Source organism: Diadema antillarum, unplaced genomic scaffold (assembly GCF_040938485.1).
Source record: "Diadema antillarum isolate AM-2024a unplaced genomic scaffold, OU_Dant_1.0 seq00000369_RagTag, whole genome shotgun sequence".
Classification (NCBI taxonomy): Eukaryota; Metazoa; Echinodermata; class Echinoidea; order Diadematoida; family Diadematidae; genus Diadema; species Diadema antillarum.
In genome coordinates, this window is record NW_027271370.1 from 980663 (window position 1) to 1006112 (window position 25450).

General features: G+C 39.9%; 1 protein-coding gene and 1 pseudogene across 2 annotated transcripts; one reads left to right on the forward strand and one right to left on the reverse strand.

Moving 5' to 3' along the window:
- The first annotated feature begins 1335 nt into the window (after nt 1–1335).
- On the forward strand, nt 1336–8534 carry LOC139731404 (uncharacterized; annotated as a pseudogene).
- A 4672-nt stretch (nt 8535–13206) lies between these two features.
- LOC139731390 (DNA-directed RNA polymerase II subunit GRINL1A-like) lies at nt 13207–25236 on the reverse strand. Of its 2 annotated transcripts, none has more exons than XM_071642277.1 (6): nt 25173–25236; nt 19834–20007; nt 18534–19089; nt 17868–17956; nt 16385–16526; nt 13207–14751 (listed from the first exon to the last, which is right to left on the reverse strand). In XM_071642277.1, the coding sequence occupies exons 2-5, from the start codon at nt 19944–19946 to the stop codon at nt 16430–16432; spliced, it is 855 nt and encodes a 284-aa protein (XP_071498378.1). In that variant the 5' UTR covers nt 19947–20007; nt 25173–25236; the 3' UTR covers nt 13207–14751; nt 16385–16429. The 2 variants fall into 2 exon arrangements, with proteins under 2 accessions (XP_071498378.1, XP_071498379.1); XM_071642278.1 differs by having other exon boundaries at nt 24803–25198.
- Nucleotides 25237–25450: the final 214 nt, after the last annotated feature.

Here is a 25450-nt window from a genome sequence, read left to right on the forward strand (position 1 = left end):
CTGACTTCATTCTCCGGTAAGAACATGCTTACCAAAACGTCGAGAGTGGTTAGGTCCTTTTCAGGACCACATGTAGACACTGCTTCAAGAAAGATAACTTGGTATACCGTGAAGCCTTGCACTCATATATGTTCCACCACCAGTGAAATCTTCAAAGAGTGTCATATGTGTTGAAATTTGTTGGTGTGTGATGTATGATGCAATTGTATTTGCAGAGAATGTGACAAGTCACTATGCAATAACTATAAAAATACATGTATAATAAATCTAATAAATATATCTTTAAAAAAACTTCATGGGAAAGTGTAAAATACAACAGCTAATGAACTATGGAGTCATGAAGAGGATGATATTGCACCAAAGGCATATATTTTTAACTGCATACAGTTAGTTGTTCTAATGTGAGTATAGTTTTGGAAGAACGTGCACACTTAAGGTGGAGATTCACTCTGACATATGAGATTGTTGTCGTATTTATTCTTAGTACATGATGGATAATATTTCAATTTTTATAAATGTGCTTATCTTATTATTTACATAATTACAGAAAGAGCAGTGTTTACCACAATTAAATTTGAGAAAGGAACACCCCTTCTAGCTTACGGCAGAGAGCTGATAAGTGGAGAAGAGGGGGAAAATCGAGATGTGGCGTATGAATCCAGATTTAGATTCTACTTTCCCTTTAAAGGGAAGAGAATGTGGTGAGTGCTCATGTTATCACTGCTCTTGAACCCTGGTCCATTAATATATCTGCAAGCTCAGTAAGGAAACATTGTGAAAAATGTGAATTACCTGTACATTAAGTGTGTGTACTTGTAAGCCCGAAATATCAGAACTTCAGGTTTTTTTTGCTGTTTTCGGTTATATCGTAGTAAGACATGTTTCCATATTTTTTGAGTCATTGAGAATTAAGATTTCATAATGGGAACTAACCACATAATTTGTAGAGCATAATGAAATTTTGACAAAGGCCTGTTGTTTTGAGGTCATATCACTGTACCCCGACTATTTCCAGTCAATTTCATGAAATGGCTTGTATTTTTAAAAAATCTTTCATGCTTTCACACAAGTGCCACTTGTCAAGTAGTTGATCAAGATATCCAGGAATGTTGCAGGGATTGTACATCCTAGCTCTCTGAAAAAAGGCACTGATGTTTGTATCTCCTTCTTATGTTAGTCAGAGTGTTTGTTTTATGTACAAGGTGCAATGTATTAATTGTCTTATTTTGATTTTTTTTTATTTCTTTGCAGTCGTGATGCTTCAGTAGATCAACAGAAGGACCACAGCTGGGAAGACTAGTAAATCATGGATGGAGAGGTCAATTTAATTGCAGAATGAAGGTTATAGAGAACAAAAGCGGACAACCTGAACTTGTGCTTTTCTCTTTGAAGGAGATCAAGGAGGATGAAGAATTGTTGTATGATTATGGAGTCCCAAAGAACTTTCAATTTCCTCCACCTCCATCATTTTCTGATAAGCAGCAAAGAACAACTTCAGAGAGTCCTGGGGAGACAGAAAACATAGTCCAGGAGATTGCGGCAACTTCAGAGAGTCCTGGGGAGACAGAAAACGTAGTCCAGGAGAGTACAACTTCAGAGAGTCCTGGGGAGACAGAAAACATAGTCCAGGAGATTGTGACAACTTCAGAAAGTCCTGGGGAGACAGAAAACATTGTCTGGAAGAGTACGACAACTTCAGAGAGTCCTGGGGAGACAGAAAACATAGTCCAGCAGAGTACAACAACTTCAGAGAGTCCTGGGGAGACAGAAAACATAGTCCAGCAGAGTACAACAACTTCAAATAGTCCTGAGGAGACAGAAAACATAGTCCGGATGAGTATAACAACTTCAAATAGTCCTGAGGAGACAGAAAACATAGTCCGGATGAGTACGACAACTTCAGAGAGTCGTGGGGAGACAGAAAACATAGTCCAGAAGAGTACGACAACTTCAGAGAGTCCTGGGGAGACAGAAAACATAGTCCAGGAGATTACGACAACTTCAGAGAGTCCTGGGGAGACAGAAAGCATAGCCCAGGAGAGTAAAACATTTACAGAGAGTCCTGGGGAGACAGAAAACATAGTCCAGGAGAGTACAACTACTTCAAATAGTCCTGAGGAGACAGAAAACATAGTCCGGATGAGTACCACAACTTCAAATAGTCCTGAGGAGACAGAAAACATAGTCCGGATGAGTACGACAACTTCAGAGAGTCCTAGGGAGACAGAAAACATAGTCCGGATGAGTACGACAACTTCAGAGAGTCCTGGGGAGACAGAAAACATAGTCCAGGAGATTACGACAACTTCAGAGAGTCCTAGGGAGACAGAAAACATAGTCCAGGAGAGTACAGATAGTTGTGATGTTGAGTGCTGTGATGATCTGCATCCGGATTTCATCTGTGAATCTGAAGATAATTCTGATTCGTCCGAAGAATTTCTTCTCATCCCTCGGGCACCCAGAACAACAAGTAAAGCAGGAAATAAAGAAATGGCTGATCAGAATCAAGCAGACGTGTCAAGCAGCACAGAAATTCATGGAAGAAACCATGAAAGGATATCAGTAATGAAAACAGATAATGCTTGTCGCCGGAAGTACAAGGTTGCTTTTTGCATGGTATGTGAAAAGCCGCAAAAAAACACTTCCTGATCACCTCCGTTCCCAACATGCTCATGATGTAACAGGGTTCGTACGGGTCATGGAAAACCTTGAAAGTCATGGAATTTGGCTTAGTCTATTTCCAGGCCTTGAATGTCATGGAAAACTGATATTTTGATGAAAATGTCATGGAAAGTCATGGAAATGCAAAAAATTGTGACATTAATGTGATGTTTTGTGAGATATGCAAATGATAATAAACAAATGATTTCATATTTCAAACTTTACGTTTCTTTGTTATTATTGTAAAATAATTAAAATGCATTTGTGGTGATCGATTGTTGTTTGTCGGGCATTGTAAATAAACTACGAGATGTATGGTGTATGTGTAGCGTGATAATTCGTTGAAGTGTACATTGAATGAACGTCTGCATACATGTACAGTATGTGTATACATGCGGTGATAAGGTGATGCGATGTGTGTATATTAAAGGTGCATGGTCCCGGTGTTTTAGTCAAATGCGTACGCGGGCGCACGGCGCAAGTTTCCTATACAGACCTACGCTATCGACTCCTCTTTAGCGCTTACGCTTTGGCCCACATCCCCAAGTCCGAAGAAGTCCGATCCACTGTAGTCAGTGGTCCGATCACAGTTCGGCTTATGATTCGGCTGAGGGGGATGACAGCTTTAGCAAACTTCTTTTGTGATGTCATAATAACAAGCACATATGCACGCACCCTGGCATTACTACAGACTGCGCGATGCGCAGAGAAGACAACGAAGGCAACGTTACTTAGCAACACCTACGCACTTTACTCTTGATGACAGCTCAACTTCGGTAATCTTCGTATCAATTGCTAACGGTGATCGGCAGTATCATCAACAGCGCCCTCTACACTACCGGGACTATGCCCCTTTAATATAGCACATGTACGTACGTAGTCCACTGCCTGAACTGTCTTCGTAGTATAATAGTACGCACAGCCGTCGATGAGGGCGTAATGTATTGATAAAGCACTGGGCCGCAGCGGCTGGTGCGACCTGCTTGGCCGCTTACGCAGCTCTCGCAAGCGGGAGCGTCCCGGGGCTAGCGCGGCTGAGGGAGTCACTTGCAGGAAAAAAAATTGTAGGAAAAAAGCTTTTTTTAACTTTGAACTACATTAGATTTCTGACAATTTAAGTGATATTGTTAATTTTAAAAATGACCTACAACTTGTAAGTCAAACGACAAATGGTGCATGTGCGTAATTAATCTAATGATATGGGAAGAAAGTCTATGTGTAGATTTTTTTTCTCCCCCTCTTTCTTATGTAATGTAGTTATATCATTCAGAGCCCCGAATCAAAAGTTAATGAGCCAATCTCAAAATGTGTTCATTTGTTCATGACATTGCACCATGGATTTACTCTTGACTTATTAGGTGATCCGAGTATCCTCTCGGATCACCTTCTGTTTTTGTACGGATTCTTTCTTCTTCTTCTTCTTTTTCTTCTTATTTCTCCCCAAAAGTTGTGCATCGATTAGCTCAGAAAGTCCTCTTCCTATCAATTTCAAACTTATACCATATATGTATCGTCTCCCAAACACGGCAATCGAACTAAAATCAAAGTGATCAGTCGACCGTGACGTCACTATGACGTCATTATATGAAAACACATTCTCAATCATATCTCATTAATGGAATGGAATTTTTCAATGAAATTTACGTCACATATATTTCAAGTCAAGCGCATTTTACTCATATTCTCAAAATTCATCTATATCTTAAAACGTGCGCGTACGCGCGCGTTGAAATATTTGTATGCTCAAATCGAGCTCAAATTTTTTTTGCACACGTTTCAGACCATTTAGAGCATTTTTTGAAAAATTGAAAAAATTTTACGGACGCGTACGCGCGCGCGCATATACGCACGCACAGCTCATATGAAATAGAAATTTCCCGTTTTTTCACACTTATCGCCTGCCTGAAATGTCAGGGAATATGTCTACCAAGTTTCAAGTCAATTCGACTCAATATGACGTCATTCGGGCCCGTCAAAGTTGAAATTCCGCGCGCGCGTCAATGGCGATATACAGTGCAACAATGGCAAAAAAACTGCCAATTTTAAATCCGATTTTACTCATCAAGATGGACAATGACCCCCCATTTTCTTTACATATTCTGAAAGCAGATGAGTTTTACATATTATTTCATGGGTTGGCGATGCTGGAAAAATGATTAAAAGATATCAAATTTCTTAATAAAATAAAAAGAGTAAATTTTCAAAATGACGTCATCAAATTACAAGTTCACTCGAGCGTATCTCACTTATCCTTTGCCAATTTTTACCCAGAGTTCAGTATGTTGTAGCTTACTAAATGCTCTTTCATTAATATAGTAACAACATTTTGATTAGATGACAGCATCACCTCGTAATATTGGATTGAAAGTAATCTTGTCAAATTTGACCAGTTTACGTGTTATCTTAATGGGAGTGCAGTTTTTCTGGAAATGAAAATTGACATGACTATCTTTTTCGAGCACTAGCTCACCTATGCTTCGGTGAATTTCTCTAAGATTTTAATATGTTGTAGCTGAGACTTTGGGCTATCGTAAGTGTGCCCTTCATTTTTTCATACGGTATCTGGATCACGTCCAAAAACTTGGTTGAAATCAAAGCCTATCTTCGATGAATTTTCATATTTCTTTCTTTTTCCAACTTTCTTTGCAATAACTCAAGAAAAACATACTCTATCACTACCATATTTTGCACATGTTTAGGTCATGTCACGTACATTATTTCATAAAATAACAACTACTTCATCAGATGCCATCTTCGGTATGTAAATTAGGGTCAAAGGTCATACATGTTTCATCCTGTATCTTGGTGAATACATGTTCTATCTTCCCCATATTTTGCACACGTAAAGACCGTGTTACAAGGATCATTTCACAAAATAACCACTTTTTGCTCAGATGCCATCTTGTCTGTGCAGATCGGGGTCAGAGGTCATATGCACTTCTTTCTCTATCTTCGTTATGACGTGTTATCTCTATGGGAGGGAATTTTTCTAGATGTGAAAATTGACATGATTGTCTTTATCGTTCACTAGCTCACCTACCCTTTGGTGAATTTCTCCCAGATTTTAATATGTTGTAGCTGAGACTTTGCGCTATCGTACGTGTTCCCTTTGTTTTTCATATGGTGTCGGGATCACGTCCAAAAACGTGGTTGAAATTAAAGATTATCTTCGATGTATTTTCATATTTCTTTCTTTTTCCAATTTTCTTTGTAATAACTCAAGAAAAATAGCCCCTATCAACCCCATATTTTGCACATGTTTAGTTGATGTTACGTACATTATTTCATAAAATAACAACTACTTGATCAGACACCATCTTGGGTATGTAAACTAGGGTCAAAGGTCATAAATGTTTCATCCTGTATCTTGGTGAATACATGTCTTATCTTTCCCATATTTTGCACACGCAAAGACCATGTTACAAGAATCATTTCACAAAATAACCACTTTTTGCTCAGATGCCATCTTGGGGGTGCAAAGTGGGGTCAAAGGTCAAATATACTTCATTCTGCATCTTTGATAGTGTATACGGAATTCGGTACCCAAGATGGCAGGTCTGACTCCCTTTTCAAAATGAGAATCCAAACATCACACGACCAATGTCCCTAATCTCAGGTGAAAACTCGAATCATTGATTTAAAAAAAATCGGATCACCTAATTTGTCAGTCTTGACAAATTCCGGGTCTAGTTCTTGTTTTGTTTTGTAGAATCAACAGTTCTCACAATCAACACATTCTTCAAGCCAAAACAACAGATGGGTTCATCAGTTCCATGTGTGCAATATTCTGATGCAAGTACAAGCGCTTGTGCTCCATCTTACAAAGTAACACCTAGTCCAGTTGCCGCTGTTGCTACCAGAGAAGATACGCTGAAAGCAGAAATTCTATGGTGTCTGAAGGTAGTTGAAGACCATTTGTCATTCCATTCCTGTCATCATAACAACATCCTATTCCAGAGAATGTTTCCCGACTCTGCAATTGCTAAAGGGTTCCAGTTATCAGAAACAAAATGCCGGTACATGACTGTATTTGGTTTGGGCCCGTATGTGCAAGACCTCCTGTATGACAACATCAAGCAATCAAAGCACTATGTGATACTGTTTGATGAAAGTCTAAATCAGAAGCTGCAGAAAAAGCAGATGGACTTCCTCATCAGAACATGGCAATATGGGCAAGTTTGTACTCGATACTTGATGTCTGTGTTTATCGGACATAGCTCAGCTGTTCACCTGAAGGAAGAAATCAGTAAAGTTCTTCACACAGTTGGTTTGGACAAGTTACTGCAAATATCCATGGATGGTCCCAATGTCAATTGGAGGATGTATGATGACTTCACGCGACAGTACACTGCTGACTTGAACCAATCCATCCTGAATATCGGCTCATGTGGGCTCCATATAGTTAATGGAGCTTTCTTGACAGGTGCCAAGGCCGCTGAATGGGAGGTGGAAAGCTTTCTATCATCCTTGTACTACTTGTTTTCTGATTCCCCAGCCAGAAGAGAGGATTATCAGAAGATAACTGGAGATCATATCATACCACTCAAGTTTTGCAAGACCCGATGGCTGGAAAACCTTCCTGTTGCCGAGAGAGCAATCAACATCTGGGAGAGTGTATGCATGTACGTAAAAGCAGTAGAAGAGAAGAAAATTCCTCACCCAAAGAACAAGTCCTTCGAAACTGTTCTGAAATGTACTCGCATACCAGATGTTGTGGCAAGACTGCACTTCTTCATATCAGTGGCAAAGCTGATTAATCCTTTCCTGACAGACTACCAGACTGATGCACCAATGTTGCCCTTCTTGGCTGAAGACCTCACTCGCATGCTTGCATCCGTTATGCAGCGATTCTTGAAGCTGGACAGGAGCACCATAACTTCTCCTTACAAGATAATGCAGATAGATGTCAGTGATGAAGCCATTCAGCTTCCTTTGACCAAGATGGACATCGGATTCCACACTGAGAAGAAGCTGAAGGATCTGACGGGGAAAAAGATCATCAGTGACCACCGAGTTCTTGAATTTCGCACACAAGCCAAGAAGTTTCTTGCTGCTATGACCCGGAAGCTTATTGAGCGATGTCCGCTGAAGTATGGTCTAGTGAGAAATTTGGGGTGCTTGAATCCTCGGAACATGGCGAGAGACAAGGACAACTCAATGACGAAACTGAAGCGGATGCTTAGCATCCTGAGTGACGCAAATAGGCTTGAGGACTCATGTGATGATATCATCAGGGAATATGCTGAAGCATGTGATGAGGCATCAACACGTCCAGAGATGCGAGACTTCGATGCAAAGGAAGACAGATTGGACTCTGTCATGTGCCAGTTCCTTTTGGGTCTTGGTATTCAACAATATTGAATGTAGTTCGCATGATGCTCATATTGTCCAATGGACAAGCCTCTATCGAACGAGGATTTTCCGTTAACAATGAAGTGGAGGAGGTCAACCTCCAACGACAGTCGCTTGTATCATTGAGGGCCATTTACGACCATATCAAGCATGTCGGAGGTATTGACAACATCAAACTTGACAAGTCCATCATGTTGGCTGCATCTGCAGGTCGCCAGCATTATCATATGTACCTGGACGATGAGAGGCGCAGCAAAGAAAAGGCAAAGAAAGAAGGGAAGCGAAAAGCGCTGATGGACAGTTTGGATGGACTTAAAGCCAAACAAATCAGACTGCAAGCGGATGTGAAGAGTCTCAATGCCTCAGCAGACAAGTTCGCTGAGGAAGCAGAGGCCAAAGGTAAACTGACTTCCATCTCGAAATCAAACAGTCTAAGACGAACCGCCAAAGAAAAAATGTCACAGCTTGAAGAAGTACAGAAAGAGATTGATGAGCAGCTGGAGGCAATTAAGAATTCATAAATAATGGACTTTGACCAGTTTGTACATGTACAAATGATCTTTCAGGAACAATTACCCAAAGATTAATGAACAGGTGAATGTCATCAAGAATTCTTAAATAATGGACTTGGGCAAGTTTTCAACAGTTGTACAATGTAAATAATCATCCAGGAACAATTGCTCAACGCCACCATGCAGTGTGTAGGAGTATCTTTCAAACAGCTAGAGATGTCTCATGAAAAGAACTTATATTGACCAGCTATGAAACAAGAACTCACCAGAAGATGTGAGTAGGCCTACATGTAATACAGTGGAACCTCATTGTGGAACTACAGTGGAAGCTTATTGACCAGCTAGCGAAACAAGAACTCACCAGAAGATTTGAGTAGGTCTTCATGTAATACAGTGGAACCTCATTGTAAAGAGCACAAGTTTCCTTGTCACATCTCTTTGTATACTATTGTATTTTTATCCCAGATAGAGCAAGGTTTTGATATAAAGAGGTAATTTTTCTTGTCCCAATGACCTTGTTATAATGAGGCTCCACTGTTATGTTAGTTGTTGAAATCATGATTGTTGATGGTACGTGTATGTGTTTTTACATGCCCTTTGATGTTAAGTGTTGGTGAAATCATAATTGTTGATGGTACGTGTATGTGTTGAAACATGCCCTTTGCTTTAAATTTTCAGTTCATCACGTAAAATTGTATAAAAAGTCATGGAAAGGTCATGAAATTCTACCTTAAAAAGTCATGAAAAGTCATGGAATTTCATTCATTAGAAAGAGTATGAACCCTGATGATACCAACTGACCTGATTCCTGTTCAAGGCACTACGAATTTGTCAGTAGTACGGGGATAGAAAATTTAGAAATTTTCCTATTTCTTAAAAAAGTAAAAATGTTCCTGTGTCATGACTTTCAGGGCTGGCAGGTATGAAAGGGCGGTTAGTTGGCTCAGTCGGTAGCGCGTCTGCCTCACGATCCTAAGGGCCCGGGTTCGAACCCAAGTCTGGACTGAGCAATGTTGTGTGTAATCATACCGTCCCCTCTAGCAAGAGGCAAAACACTCTGTCCCTCGGATAGGACATAAAATGGAGGTCCCGTGTATGAGAGAGTCACAACTCATGCACATAAAAGATCCCGCTTCATTCATTCATCGCAATGAGCAGGGTGTTTAACCCGGTGAAGTAGTCCCACCTCACATCCAACTGGACCCCATGGAAGACCAACTTAGTGTAGGTGAATATGGGCTATTCCGCCATCTTCTCAGATGGAAATGAACAAACAAACAAACAAACAATAACATTACATGTATACCAGGCACAACCTCCAGTTCCTTCTCCAGAGGGATGGGGATGGACAATGGAGAATGGTCACTGGGCACCAGTTTGGATGACAATTCCTGAAGCAGCTAAAGCCTGCAAGGAGCTAATCAAGTGTGGTTGCTGGGCTTAAGATGGATGTCTCTCTCGCTGCAAGTGCTCAAAAGCTGGATTAGCATGCACAGAACTCTGCTCTTGCTGCTGTCAGAATTAAGTTTGCCCACATGTCAGGTATAGTTATGCTAACCAGGTGTAAAAGAAGCCCATAATGATGAAAACACATAGTTACCCACAGCTGGAGCCAACTTTTTTATTAATTAATATTTTTCACTAAAATTCACAAGATGGTAGGCAATGAAGTTATGTGTCATGTATATTATACAAGTTTACAATTCTAGTTCTGATCTAGAACTTGTCAAAGTATACACATTATGAGATGAAATATCATATTGGTTAAAGCAAGCAAAGCATGAGTACACAGCCAGGAACTTTTTATAAAAATTTTCTTGATAAGATTATATAGCCTAAGTTGCACAGTACATTTGTAATTGTAAATCTAATGACACAACAGCACTGACATCAAGGAAATTCATTTTTGTAGACATGTATTGTCTGTAAAAATTCCATACATCATATTGATCAATCATACCAAACCTGATAGGAATCTCTTCAAAGTCACAGAAGTTCTATAGTCTCCTTTAAACTAAACCAATATCTAAATATGTAGTTGCCATGGTGACATACCAGTTAACATTAATCAAAAGAATTTCAAACCTCTATACATTCAGTCGATCAGTTTTACCTATTCAAATGGAATCTCTTCCAAACTGGAAATTATCATATAGCCTCCTGTAATTAACTTCAACTAAAAACCTTAGTTTTGGGTTGCCATGGCAATGTACAAAATTAATGATTATATTCCACCCCTGTTTCATACTCTTGGTACCTTCTTCATAACTTTCATATCAAGTTTTGTGAAAATTGGATCTTCTTACCTGGAGAAATAGGCAAAAACATGATTTTTTTGAAAAAGTTCATTGACCTTTGACCTTTGGCAAATTCATTCCAAATTAGATTAAAATATTTCACTTGTTCTCAATATTCTTCCTGCCAAGTTTTATCCAGATCTGATATTCCTGACTCAAGAAATAGCAAAAAAAAACTATTTCACAAACAAAGGTCATTGACCTTTGACCTTTCACCTCCTTCCCAGCATCAATTCTTTTACAGCACCCTATTTCTTGAGAAGGCATATCATGAAGTAGTTTTGGTGAAAAATCATGTTTTGTCTACCGTGTCACGATAATTTCACTGAGCTATCCAACTATAGGCCTATAGGGAGGAGGAAAGGAGCAGGATGGCGACAATTGTCACCACTCAGTCACTAGAGCTACTCTGCTTCAACTTCCTAAGCATAGAGCCAGAGAGTTAAGGTGTAGAGAATGTCCTGGCAATGACAGATCTTTTTAGCAAGTATGCTGTGGCCGTACCTACACAAAGACCGGCGCAGCACTACAGATACAAACTGCGGGACAATTTTATTGCCCAGTACAGCTGGCATGCTAAGATCCTGACTGACCACACGCAAGACTTTAACTCCCAGCTCATCACAGAGCAGTGTGCGATGGCTGGAGCTGAAAAGGTCTGCGCCACTCCCTGGCATTCTCAGTCAGACCCCAACGAAAGGTTTACAAGCTCTGCTTCTTTTGGGGTCCCAAACCATTCATCATTCTTAATGCTGTATCCTTTTGTAAAATGTCAAATGTTTAATGAATTGGTTAAATAAACTTGAACTTGAACTTGAACTTTGTTTAATCGTGCCCTTCTTGACATGCCAGGTTGCCGTCTGGACAAAGCTAAGGCTGAGTGGAGGTGGCGTATTAGTACACTGGTGCATACATAAAATGTGTGTGAACATGACACCACCAGGTCCGCCCCATACTCTTTGACGTTAGGTAGAAATGCACTATTGCCTATTGACATCACATTGGGCATCAGCACCCTGTAGTCGTCAAACAGATACAAATCAAACTAAGTAAAATAGCTGCATGAGCAACTTCATGAGGATTATGAGTTACCTGTTAGCAATATGGCAAGAAGGGGCAATTTGTACAAGAAGTGTTTCAATCAAAGGGTGTCTTCTTCTTCTAGTGTATGATCAAAGGGCTAAAGCCCTTGTCATTAGGGTGATGTCATTCTCGTTAAATATGTGCTCGTGGGAAGACCAAATTGGCAAATCTGTGGGATGATGTGTGTGATATGTTATCGGTAATGGGTGACTCCCCAGTATACCACATCCAAGAGGAAGTGGACACTGCTGCTCCCAGAGTTCTGCATCAAATTTGTTACTACCATATGACAGTTCCCCAACATCCGAGCCTCTAGACAACCCTGCTTGTCCCCTAAAACCAACCATGAGGCAAAGTCCCAGGCCAAAATAAACACAGTTTCATCACAATCGACCTGAATCCAATAGTCACTATGTGGACAGTGATAATTATGATGAATCCATGCTCATACCAATCCATCTCACTCTCAATAATGATAAACTTGGATCAAGTTACTGAATATTGTTTATGTCTATTTACACAAGATATAATATGTGAACAGGAAGTCAGAAATGCCCTTAGCATGGTCCTTTGTAAATAATTATTGTATGCATTGTGTTTTAAGCAATGATGAAAGGTTACTACAGTGTACAGTGCACTCCCAACCAATCGTAACAAACACCATTCTAAAGTAATTTCGTTACGAAGTAAATTAAGGTCCCAAAATTAATATCTATGGAACTATGTATGCTTCCTTTGTGACATGAAGTTAAAGAAGAACAGTTGAAACAGTATGCAGAATAACTGGTTGGAAACAGAAAACATACTCCAGATCCTTTGATTGACCTGAAGAAGACTGGATACTGGGAAAAAGAGTTAAATTTTGGCCATCCATAAGTGATTTTGAGATAGCAGAGTGGCTTGTGAGAGAGGCCCTCTGCCCAGTCAACCAAGACCAAAAACACTGGAAGACAAGAGTTGGACCACTCTCAGGTTATAAAGAAGGAAATGCCAATCTTCATATCACACAAGTCAGTAATGTTCAGCTGACTGTTCAAATCACAAGCAAGCTGCATGCAAATGCCTATTGCACAGCATGACTCTTCACTAGTCCTATTCACTGACCTACATAAGATGTTTTTTCTGAAAGCCAAGGCCTACCATCGAGGATTGTCTAAAATCTTACAAAGCAAAAAACCAATGAAGATCATTTGAGGTGTATACAGTTGTATTTAGTACTCAAGGTGAATATATGTATCAATTTGATGTAAGAATAATGAAAAGAAGCAGTTTGGATGCGAGTTAAATGTCAATTAAATAGGGTATCTATGGATTTTATTAAGTTGTATTGCACAGATGCTACATAATTAAGAGGTTGGTTCTGATACACATGCATCAATACAAACTGATTATTACTATTATTATTTTTTGATAAATATGAATGTGGCAGAGTGAAGTTTAAAAGAGATGGTAGGGATGACAGAATTACTTTCCTTTCTGATAATGTGAAATAAACTTCATTAGCTTCAGGGATGAGCTGGGCTCATGACGTGCTATTCAGCATGCAGCACTCACCACCTGTCATTCAGCAGACATCACTTAGCATACGTCATTGACCGAGTGTCACTCGTCACGTATCATTCTCCACTCATCATTGTTCGTTATCATTTGGCATCGTTTGGCATTGTTCAACGCTCGTCGAATTTTGTATCAACTCTAAGCCCCGCCACCTCATATGCCATTCTCGTGCTACACGTGTGACGTGTCTGTCGTCCATGCGCACAACTCAGGAACACCTCCATGTTAGCATCATGAGAGCAGACTAAGGACTGATGATTGGTAGCTCTGCTCGTCATCTGTAACCCCTTCTCAGGCGCTACATTACCATTAGATCTTATGTTTATAATTATGTCTGCCAAGATGTTGAAATAGTATATTTTGTGCAGCGGCATTATTACCACCTTGTATATGTGATGTATTGATTTGTTCATTTATGTACTAATTGATTTTTCACTTTATTTCTACGAGCCGGAAAGTACCGAACTTTGTTCTGAATAAAAAGTTTATTTCATGGTATACACTGCGTAGTGCCATTGTTCTTTGCAGTACATGTATCACCATACTACTATTAATGGGAGTTATTCTATTGTCAGCCAGGTTACTCAGGGCCAAGAGCTGACATGCGTCCGCTGGTGTCCACTTCCTCTTTGAAACTAAATTCATTTAAATCATTCCATGCCCAAGCATTAAGTCCATAGATGCACCAACTAAGCCATTCTCACGCATACCAAGTAACAACTGCGAAAAGGATTGTCAGAAGCCTCCTCCTAGTATATCAAAAGGTGGGGGTGTATATGTTTAAACATATTACATACACATAATCAGTTAACCCCCAAATCCTTCTACTGCATATGAAATAGATTATGAAAGATCTCCCACCCCACCCCAAACAGTTTGATGCTACACGCAATAAATCTCAGGCTCAGATGGAATCCATAAAGCCCTTCTAAAGCAGTCTGCTGGCAATTCAATATATAACAAATAGTGTGATGGACAGAATGTCTGGATTCTCTCCTTTCCTTCAGTCATCCATCACAGGATGTGTGCTCTACATACGTGAAATACCATACTGAAATGAGGGATCCAAATATAACTCCAGTCTGACAGTTCGCAGCATGCCCTTTGTCTTCTGCTCTCGTATGCATATGTCATTGATGGTAGTTGTCAAGACATTACAATCTGAAGTACAAGATGCAATCTGTTGTCGACCTGTCCACGTGATCATCTGCTTACGACACCTCATAGGAACCATCACTGTGTTTTCTTTGACATAGTGTATCCTACTCTGCTGCTTCATGTAGCACAAGCTGTGAATGACAATGACAGAGAAATATGAACAGAATGACAACTGTTGATTTTTTTTTTTGCCAAACATAAAAAGAATTCAAAGATAAAACTGTAGCATGATTACCAGTTTCAATATCATTCATTGTGTACATGCACACATTGTCTACAAGCTAGTATGATACTTTGATGACCAAGACGTGATACAGTCTACAAAAATTGATTGGTAAGCTCTTTGATGCCTTCAGGGTCCCATTTCCCAAAGAAAAAGAAAAGATATTAAGATAGGAACTCTTACTAAAGTAGCAACTTCCTGTAGCAACAGCCAATCAGGAAGCAGAATTTTTGACACTACCATGACAATTGTCACTGCAGCAAGAGTTGCTATCATATCAACTTTTTCTGAAATAGAGCCCAGGGGCCCGTTGCAAAAAAGTTACAATTATGGTAACTTTGCCATCCAATGGTAGCTACCATGGCAACAATACTCAACAGCCAATCACAATCAAGAATTCCATGGAAGTTACCATTCGATGGCAAAGTTACCATAATAGTAACTGTTATGCAACGGGTCCCAGATTGTCTCATAAATGAACATCATTATCAAGAAATCTAATTCTCGAACAGGTTGATACATCCAGCTGAAGTACTCTGCATCATCGCATGTAGCTTGAATTACCAGCAACTACTAGTAAAAGCAGGAATAACAAAAGTGAATTCTGTGTCCAGATACATCAGCCCCATTTAGCACCAGAAATATGGCTAACATCCTTGACAAGATATTGCTTTACAAACAAAACACAAATACATGAATCTCTTCCATTTGCCTTGATCAACACATTGGCCCGAATTCACAAAGGTGGTACAAATGAAACCATGCATACTTGCCAACTAATAAGATTTTATTAGATTCAGTAAGATTTTTTACATTACAAATAGCAAAATAAGATTTTCTGTCAGAGAAATAAGATTTTTAAAAATATTTAGAAATACCTTTCATGTGTATTTTCTGAATATTTGGCTGAAAGTAAGAATTTTAACTTCAGTTTGCATATAAAATAAGATTTTTGCAATCCACAAGTAAGATATTTCATCTTGAAATGTTGGCAGGTATGAACCATGGTATAAACCATGAACAAAAACCATAAAGTGCCAAGTGTTGCACAGAATATTTCGTTACGAAATTGGTCATGTTGTCGACAACGTGACCGTTTCGTTAATGAAATTATCATTTTGTGGACGAAATGTTTATTTAGTTACAAAATGTTGTCATTTCGTTACAAAATAATCATTTCATCGACGAAATGACTGATTTCGTAACGAAATATTCCATGCGACACTTCCGCACTCCATGGTTTTTGTCCATGGTTCAAACCGTGGTTTCATTTGTACCACCTTCGTGAATTCGGGCCATTACGTCCAAAGGAACTCAACAAATTATAACTCCAGCCATAGAAATTTGTCTGATGATATGATGTACAACTATATATTATAATGTCATGCATCCAATGTCTACTTGTATGACTTTTTCGCTACATAAGCAAGATACATCTCCCAATGTTCCATGATGATAATGCTTGGTTTGCAATGACTACATAGAGAAGATTCAGTGCACTGCAAAGTCTGCAATCAATTCTTGACATGATTTCCACTTACTTCTGCTGCTGTCCAACTCAAAAAGAACAGTATTTACATTTCTCATCAACTGTCATCCTTCTCTGAATCATTCTCCTCTTCATCTTCCTCACTGTCTTCTGAGGACTCCCCTGACATGTCATTGGTGTCTTGGCTCCGATAACTATGGACAGACATTACAAGAAATAAATGTAGCACTACTTAGTATTCAGTGCATAGATGTATACAAGACTTTGGCACATCCACACTGCATGGTTTCAATCTTACATGTATTGTAAATTACACGAAATCAATGTGACACTTGAAGTCCATATAAAGTCAATGACAACGTTTGTAACATGGTGACTTCTTTCTAAACTTTCAACTCTTCATAGGAATGTGGCATGGATTAAAGGATATTTGGGTGGATATTTGGGGTTTCCTAATTTCCACTCAAAATTGTTGGGCATCTTGGGCTTATGATACCCAATAAGTTATGCTCATTGGTGAATCTTGTGTGGGTGCATAGCAACTTTAGGTATTTCTTATTCTAACAAGCATGTGAGAAAATTAACAAGGCACAATAAACACATGAAACCATTAAAACTTTTCAGATCTAGCAATCAGCATGTTACAAAATACACACAACCTTTCAAGCTTGAACTGCTTGAACTAATGAGGAAAGACATAACTAGTTACATTACACAGGTAAAAATGACAGCAGTTCACGATAAACCATACACTAAATTGCTATACAAACATGCAACATCACTCAACATCATTTGATGCCACACATGCAGGGTAATGTCAATGTAAAACTTGTCATGTGTAAATGTGTATTTAATGGGTCAATCTACCCCAGTTCTTAAATACACATGAGTGGAAAAAAAATGTAACTACAACTGCTTTCCATGAGTGGCACTATGGCACCACAACAGCTGCAAATTAGTGACTGAAACCAAAGAAAGCACTCCATGTTTTTTGTTTGTTTGTTTGTTTTCCTTTGGGAGTTCCGCACTGAAGAGGGTCATACAAAGAAGATAGCAGCTTTTGAGGGATGGACAAGTTGGCAGTTGGGAGATCATCTGTACCAAGTCTTGACATTTCCACCGATGCTATCTAATATAACATTAGTCCCTGACTAATGCTGTAAACATTCCCTCTGCTCTTTAACCCGTTGAGGGCGGGCTGATTTTGCTATAACACCCATTTCCCATAGACGCCTGCCCGAGTATACTCAGGACTACTGTAAAAGTGGAAATTTTTGCGGTGTTGAAATTTTTGCGCATTTCGCGCAACCAGAATCTAGCGTGAAAATAAAAGCACGCAAATATTTTTGCTTGGCATATGTTCCAGTAATTGATGTCTTGATTGCGCGGAATTAAAAACATGCGAAACTTTTCTTACCCGACGAAGTGCGAAAAATTAGTTGCGCAAAAATATCCACTTTTACAGTAGTCTTCAACGGATTAACAGGGGTAATACCAAGTATTTGATGTACTTTGCAAACATGAATATGCCATACCTTCCTTTCTGGATAGTAGGGATGAAATCTCCCATTGTAATATTCAGTCTCTCACTTAATCTCTCAGCAGCTTGCTTGGCAATGAGGGCCTAAGGATGAATAACATGGAGAATGACACATGTAGGGCAATATTGCAGGAGATATTTCAATTACAGTACACGATAGGAATACTGAATAGGGAAGAACGTATCTTGAGAGATTAAAAATATTTATGAGAAAAAGTGAGATTGAATGTAATGTTTACTGCATTATCTAATTACTAACATAGACTGTACGGCAAATTACTAACTATATATGGTAAGCCACGGTGATTGTAATATCCTTACTCATTTGGAGGACAGTGTTTTTTGACATCACAGATGACTTACTACATGGAGATATGAGGGAAATGAAGCAAGGCTTGTAGCTGAACATGCATATCACATATTTACATTCCAATTGAAGTAGTTAATGATTCACACTGTTTCCTTTCACCTACTCTACATCATCTACTAGGTACTTCCTATCAGAGATTCAAACTTAATGTCTATTTCACTAGATAATGCAATGGTTCAATCATGTATTTGTTTTCTCTCTTTCACTGGTTTTACTCTAAACCTTCATAATTACATGCAGCTGTTGCTCCAGAAAGGAAAAATCAAGTAATTACAGGTATGTTAAACTTACTTCGACATGGTGTTTCTGCTCTTCCAGAAGTTTGGCCGACTCCTGTAAGTCAACAACTTGTGCTTCTTGATTTCTCAGTGGACACATCCTGGCTGATGTAAAATCTGGTTCTCTGTGTTGGCTCCCAGTTCCTCCCTTTCTTGAAATCTGGTGAGCAGGGCGTGACAGGTCATCAGGAATAGAGGTTGACTTTAGGTGTCTGTGTGGTTGGAATTTTGCTTTTGGTGTTATGGACCTGCCAGCAGTTGACTCATCCATCTTTTCTCTTGGGCTCCCCAATGTCTCCTGTGATGTGTTCTGTCCATACAGAAGTCTATCACTGTCACTCTCTACCTTTGCACTGGTCTCCATAGCAGACTCGGCCACTCCATCACAGTTTTTGGCAGGTAGTTTCCTGGTGATCTCGCTGACAGAAGTATTAGCACTTTCTAGATCCATTTTTTGGAACAATTGCATTGTTTGGTCCACCTCCTCTTTCTCAGCAATTGCCTTCCTAAGCTTGACAACAAGATTTTCAACCTTTGCTCCTTTGTCTTTCAACTTACTGAGAAATGGCCTGTAAAGAAATGACATTTTAATTATGATGCATCATAGTATCTATTCATAACCATTATTACTGTATAAGCTGTAATATTTTCATGAGGGCTTAATTTTAGAATTTTGCAAATCACTGTTGTATTGCAAATTTAACAACTCTTGACAATGTTGAAATACGCTAGGGCAATAGCTCACTTAATTTGCACAATAACCTTGGTGTCAAATAGCAAAAACAACATCTCGCGAAAATGTCTGTGACCTTCTCATTTGTGAAAATATCTGCACATGAAAATGACAGCTTATACAGTAGCTCACTTAATATGTCAAGACAGGATATCCATGCAATGACAAGAAGCATTGTTGGGTTAACTTTTGGGGGAAAAACACACAAAGATTTCTCAATCATAGACAATACGACCAAAGAGAAATGAAACAAGAAAACACAATTACTGTTTTTGCATTGGAATTACCATAGCTTTATATCTGGCATAACTCACCAAAAATCACATGTAGAGAAAGTAATGCAGCTGGTGAGATATCTGGTTGAAAGCATACAGTGTACTTACATGTTGGATATTCCATATCAATAACAAACTGACATCAACATTTTGTTTTCTATAACAAGACAACACATACAAGGAAAATACAGTGGTCCCATCAACCACGTTACCACAGCTAACCACAGGTAATTCTCAATCATGATTATTCTAAGAACTTTAAACTGTAGAACATTTGCCGGAAACTGAAACAGGTATGAACTAACTTATTAGCCAGGAGGCCTTCTTGTCTTCGTAGAAGATCTCGAAGTTCAATCACACTCTTGTCTGCAAGATCACCAAGTTCTCCCTGCTTCTCTGGCTGCCTTCCAACATACATCTTGGAACATCAGTGTGTCACAATGCCATCTGCAAATTCAGTAGCACATCTGTTGATAAAGCTTTGACAGAGGAAAGACAGGACAGATCAAAGTTGTAAATGGCCATGTCATTGTAACTGAGACTAGTTAATACAGAATCTCATTTCAGCAAACTGCAAGTACTCCCTTGGACTACTGCCATCCGGTAAATACTTTATCTTCTCTTTTCATTCTGATTCCTAATGATAAACCCATTGGAAGTAGAGCAAAATCAGTCTCCTGGGGAAAGGGTGTAATTCATACACCAGAGGGTGACTGACCTCAGGACATGTTAAAGTATAATATCCTTAGAGGATGATTACCCGAGTAGAAGTGATGTCTGGGACATTTGCTGAATAGGTGTGTCTGAGCAACATTTTTGTCAACAAACTATAAACTGTATCATGTAGCTTTTATCTGTGAAGAGTCAGTTTAACACTGCTGTACATGAGAAATGACTGGTACTCAGTGACTTTGAGTGCAGTGTATTGCTGTCAGTGATAACCATTGCTACAAAGATTTCAAATAGCTGAAAAAAATTTCATTCAGCAAAATAAACATCCATTTGGTTTGCACAACCTCTTTCTCAGTCTCACTCTTCTACAGATGGTATTCATATCTATAGACAATATAAAGTTATGATCAGTTCCTGTCTAGTTGCAGTTAGTAGGCTGTGATGGAATAGTGGAATAGTTGGTGAGATCAGTGGACTCGCTTACAGTGTGCATGCATGAGTAGAAGTTGACGACGCAGGATAAGATAACGATCAATAAGACCGCCTCTACTGCGCAAAGTGAGAAAAGAATCCTTCTGGTAAGGAAATTAAATCCCTGCAATTTGTTTGTGAGGATTTACTTATTATACGCACAATGGAAGTGTTTCAGCCAGATTTGTCCCGATAAAGCGGTTCATGGTTCCGATAAAGCGGTGGATATAACACATAAAAATTTTGTTGCATGAAGTTTTGTTGCACATAAGCGGGGTTCCCGCTAAAGCGGTTCCCGATTAACGGGTGAGCACTGTACTTTCATTTCCTCCGTGGCATTCTCATCCATTTGCTCTGCCAATTGGTGGTGCTTTTTGAGCGTCAAAATTGTAACCTATTTCCTCATCTCTAAGCTCTGCTGTCTTTCAGCAGACTTTCCACAGAGAAAAACAAAACAAAAACAAAAACAAATTTGCCAATGGTGATCAGACCTGTACCTGAAATGAAACAAGACTAGAGATACCAAGGCAAACTAGGAAGAAACTACACATGAAAATTTTGTGGCCCACTCTATGGGAAAGAGGGGGCTGTCCTCCCCCTCCCACTGTGAGAAGTTTCTGCATCGTTTAAGCTGTAAATTGTGTGGTCTGATGATACTTAATTTTTTTTTTCCCTTTGGGGGGGGGGGGGGGGGGGGATTGTGAGGAGTGTAAACAAGCTTGCAATGTGTTTGAGCACGAGAAAGACCCAAGACTTGAATGGGAGGTGTGGGTCTCGTGCCTCACCCGTGTGAGACTTGGTAGGTCTGCATGCAAGACAACTTGATTCACTTTGACTTCATACTACAGTACTGTCATTCTATCATTCATAGGTATGAAACATAAAAGGATTATAAACAAGCTGCCCATAATTAGACCATAATGCTATCCAAAATTTGACTGCCTGCTACATATACAACCTTTTACGTGTGGACAAATTTTGGAACAGGAGTTGGAACTTTGGTGCAGGTTTTTAAAATCTTTTTGAGCATTTCGTTTTTATAGATTTTTTTTTTTTAACATTTGTGTGTCTAGACTGAGGAGAATCATTATTCACAGTGTGAATGTGTGATCCATAGTCAGTGACTGCAGAAGCTGAATCATTGCATTAAAAAACACCTTAAAAAATTTGTTGACTTTTCTTTCCTTGAAGACATAGATACTGTGTAACTCACTTTAGAACCATAGCGTGTGTTCGAGCGTTCAAAAAGTGAAGCAAAGCAAACTGAATGAGTACTGCACTAGACTAGGAGCATTACAGTGCTCTACAGAGAAAGCATACCTCACGAGTTATTTTTAGAGGGGGATCACACATTTTGTAGCAACAGGGAGTGCCTTCGAGCGCTCTCCTAAAGAAAACAGAAGCGTATCATACCAGAGGAGCACTCGAACACTCCCAAAGGATACCATACTGAACTATACCGGGCCAAAAGTGGACCACTTCCTGATGTGCTCCAAAAGGGTACCAAAGCCGCACCAGAAATTGGCATGTGAAGAATGCGAATAACATGCACGTAATAATGTGTCATATAGGAATGCTAAGAGTTCATTCTCTTCATTTGAGATATCTGTACGTATATCTGTCTGTAGTAGCTTTAGCACACAAGGTGAATGACCCTGTTGCTACAAAATATATGACCCCCTCTAAAAATAACTCATGAGGTACACTTTCTCCACAGAGCACTCAAAAGCTCCAAATCTGGCACAGTTTGGTTCAGTATGCTTTTCTTCGGTTCGCTTTGGTACACTTTTGAGTGGAGCATGTTATCGGGAGGTGGACTTCTGGCTCAGTTCAGTTAGGTACAGTACTGGGTAAACTTTTTACATCACAGGAGCATTTGAGCGCTCCTTTGGCACTGGTACGGCACCGGTGTGGCACCACACTTCAGTTGAGAGCACTCGAACACACCCTTCTATAGATGTACAACTACATTTATATATGTATAATCCATCACTGGCGCGAGGGGGGGGGGGGTACTAGCTGCTGGTGGGACCTACAGCTTGTACGCCCTTACTTCCAGTAACTAGGCAGGCACTAGCACTGGAGTTTTACGCAGTATATATACATATATGGTTATTACCGGACAGCATGGTAATTCCGTATACGCACATATTTGCGTACTAACGACATTCAATAAGCGCGAGACTTCATAGACTAGCCTCACAGAGCATTCTTGTATGGACCGAAATCGCAAAAAATGTGAAATAAAAATGTAAAAACGCTAAGAAATTCACATTTCCCCTTAAATTTAGAAGAAGTTGTTGATTTTTCACAAGGTTTTATCATGTGAACTATTCGTAATGTTCAAGTTAGACATTTTACCGTAAAATACAAAATTTGAGCCTCATTTCGACATTTGCCCATTTTTTTTTTTTTTTTTGGGGGGGGGGGGGGGTCATCCGCTCAGTGGAATGTGTATGGTGATTCATGGGTATGAATTGTGATTCTGGCACGGATAAGGTGAGAAAGATGTCGATTATTCCATTATAAATCATGTGCGGAATTATAATGCGATTTCAAACCGCGCAAAAAGACTTTTTGGAGAGGGGTAGGCACCCCTAGGCCCTAGGCCTTTAGTAAATTCATAGGCTATATAGGCCTAAAGAACATCTATTTGAAGGCTATTTTCCAAAAATCAAAGGAGATATCTAACAATTTTCATAATTTTGCCAAATTTGTAATTTTCAGGACTTTGACCTTTGCTTTGTGAAAAAACTGGTGCAAATTTGTCCGACAACTTTGTCAGACAAAATGCTTCATGAAATGCTCTCCTGTAGGAGGGCTATTTAAACCGCACTGGTGACCCCAAACACGTTCAGCTCCCCTGCCGGCCTGGGCCGCGGCCGCAAAAGAGGAGAAGGGTTTTTTTTGGGGGGGGGGGGGGGGGGGTGGGGAGGCATTTCATGATGCAGATTAGACAGAAAGATCCGTCTGTCCGGAGGACTCTTTTGTATTTTGCCATTAACGCTGTCCTCCGTAGACAGACGGAAGGTTGTAGTACCCATTGCTGTGTGGATGTTCTTAACCACTGTCTCTATGGAAAATTGGGTGAGGTACCTCACCCTTCTCGATTGCGACTAATTCACGGCCCTAGGTCGGCTAATTTAAGCTTGAATAGTGAAATCAACTATTCAAGAATAGACTACACTCACCAGATAAATGAATAATCCAATATTTCGGTAGAATTTTCAACGCAAAACACACATCAACCAGCCCGTCGCGCCGTCACGTTCAAACTGCAGAAACATACAGTATGAATCTATCAGCCAATCACATGCAAGGTAGTTTCTACGTTTTTTTTTCACTTAAAAAGGTACCTCGCATGTGATTGGTTTACAGATTCAAAATGGCGACTTACGGCTAGCGAACGGCGATGTTGCGATATGGATAAAATTTCTGCATTATAACCGCGTTACTGTATTTCGATTGCAAAATGTGAGAAATTAACCCCAAATATTGCTGCATAATGTGTCATGTCATGTCAAACTTGTTTGAATGTAAAAAAGCTGTGTGAAATTTGGTTTATCGTAACGTTTGATCTGTGCGCGTTGCTCCACACAGGAGCTGGGATCATTGACTTCGGTCTGTATACGGAGGGGATCCGTGAAGCCAGACGCAGTCTCCGCGGAACATTCCCCGACGGACAGATACAGACCGATCTTTCGGTCAAGATGCAGATGCGCTTTAATACTGTAACTCGATAGCCTTTATCCAATAAATTTGTATGACAAATTTGCTCTTAGCCGATCAGATGCAAGGATTTTCCTCAGGGAAATCATGCACTTTACGGCCCTATATCATCGGTGCGATATTTTTGTCAGAAAATATCTATAGAAGGTCTCGCGTATATCTGACAAAACACTTCATGAGCAAGGATTGCCAGGCAGAAACAAAGTCAAGACCTAACGTTAGTCCCGCATACGTAAATCTGTGTTAGTTTAAGACTAAGCACATGCGAAACTAACTGCGACAGCCGCCACACGCAGTGTGGCGGCTGCGCCGTGCTCCCATGAAAGATATGTTGAACAAACGGGTGCCTTTGCGGCGCTATATTTCCTTAATTTTTCAACAGAAACTACTAGGAATACTTACATGGGTCGATGAAACCTAAATGACTATCATCGGCGACTGTTTGATGCATTTCATTGCTTGTGATGCACAAAATGATGTCTTATAAGCAGCTCACCGATGTTCACAGAATTCACAATCACTTGCACAAGCGCACAGAATACTTGAACTAACATAAGCGAAACTGCGGGGAAGCCGCCAGGACCGCGCCTGGCGGCGCGGTCTCCGGGGCTAATGCGAAACTAGAGTAGTATCTGAGTAGGGCCACCATTTTTAAACAGTAGTTTGGTTTATGACTTGAAGACTTGGAGATAATGGGACAGAGCATACATCTGGAGGAAAACGAAGCAGAATATCAACGATACCCCCAAGAAATCTTTGAAAACGTGCATACCTGGTGCTAAAACTGTTACAGGTCAGGATCTCTCTGATGCATGCACCGCTAGCGTACGATATTCTGCACAGTACTCGCGATCGCTCGGCCCGGCGGCCCGGCGACGCCCTCTGTTGTTCTTGTTGTGGGGGGGGGGGGGGGGGGGGGGGGGTTTAAATTCCTTTTCCCTGTACGATTCGTGTCGACCGAATATTAACGTCATGGTGCGGGTTTCTGCATCTTTTCTGGCTTATAAGCTTGTTCTCGTTTTACTTTTCACGAGGGTTCCTGTAGAAGAT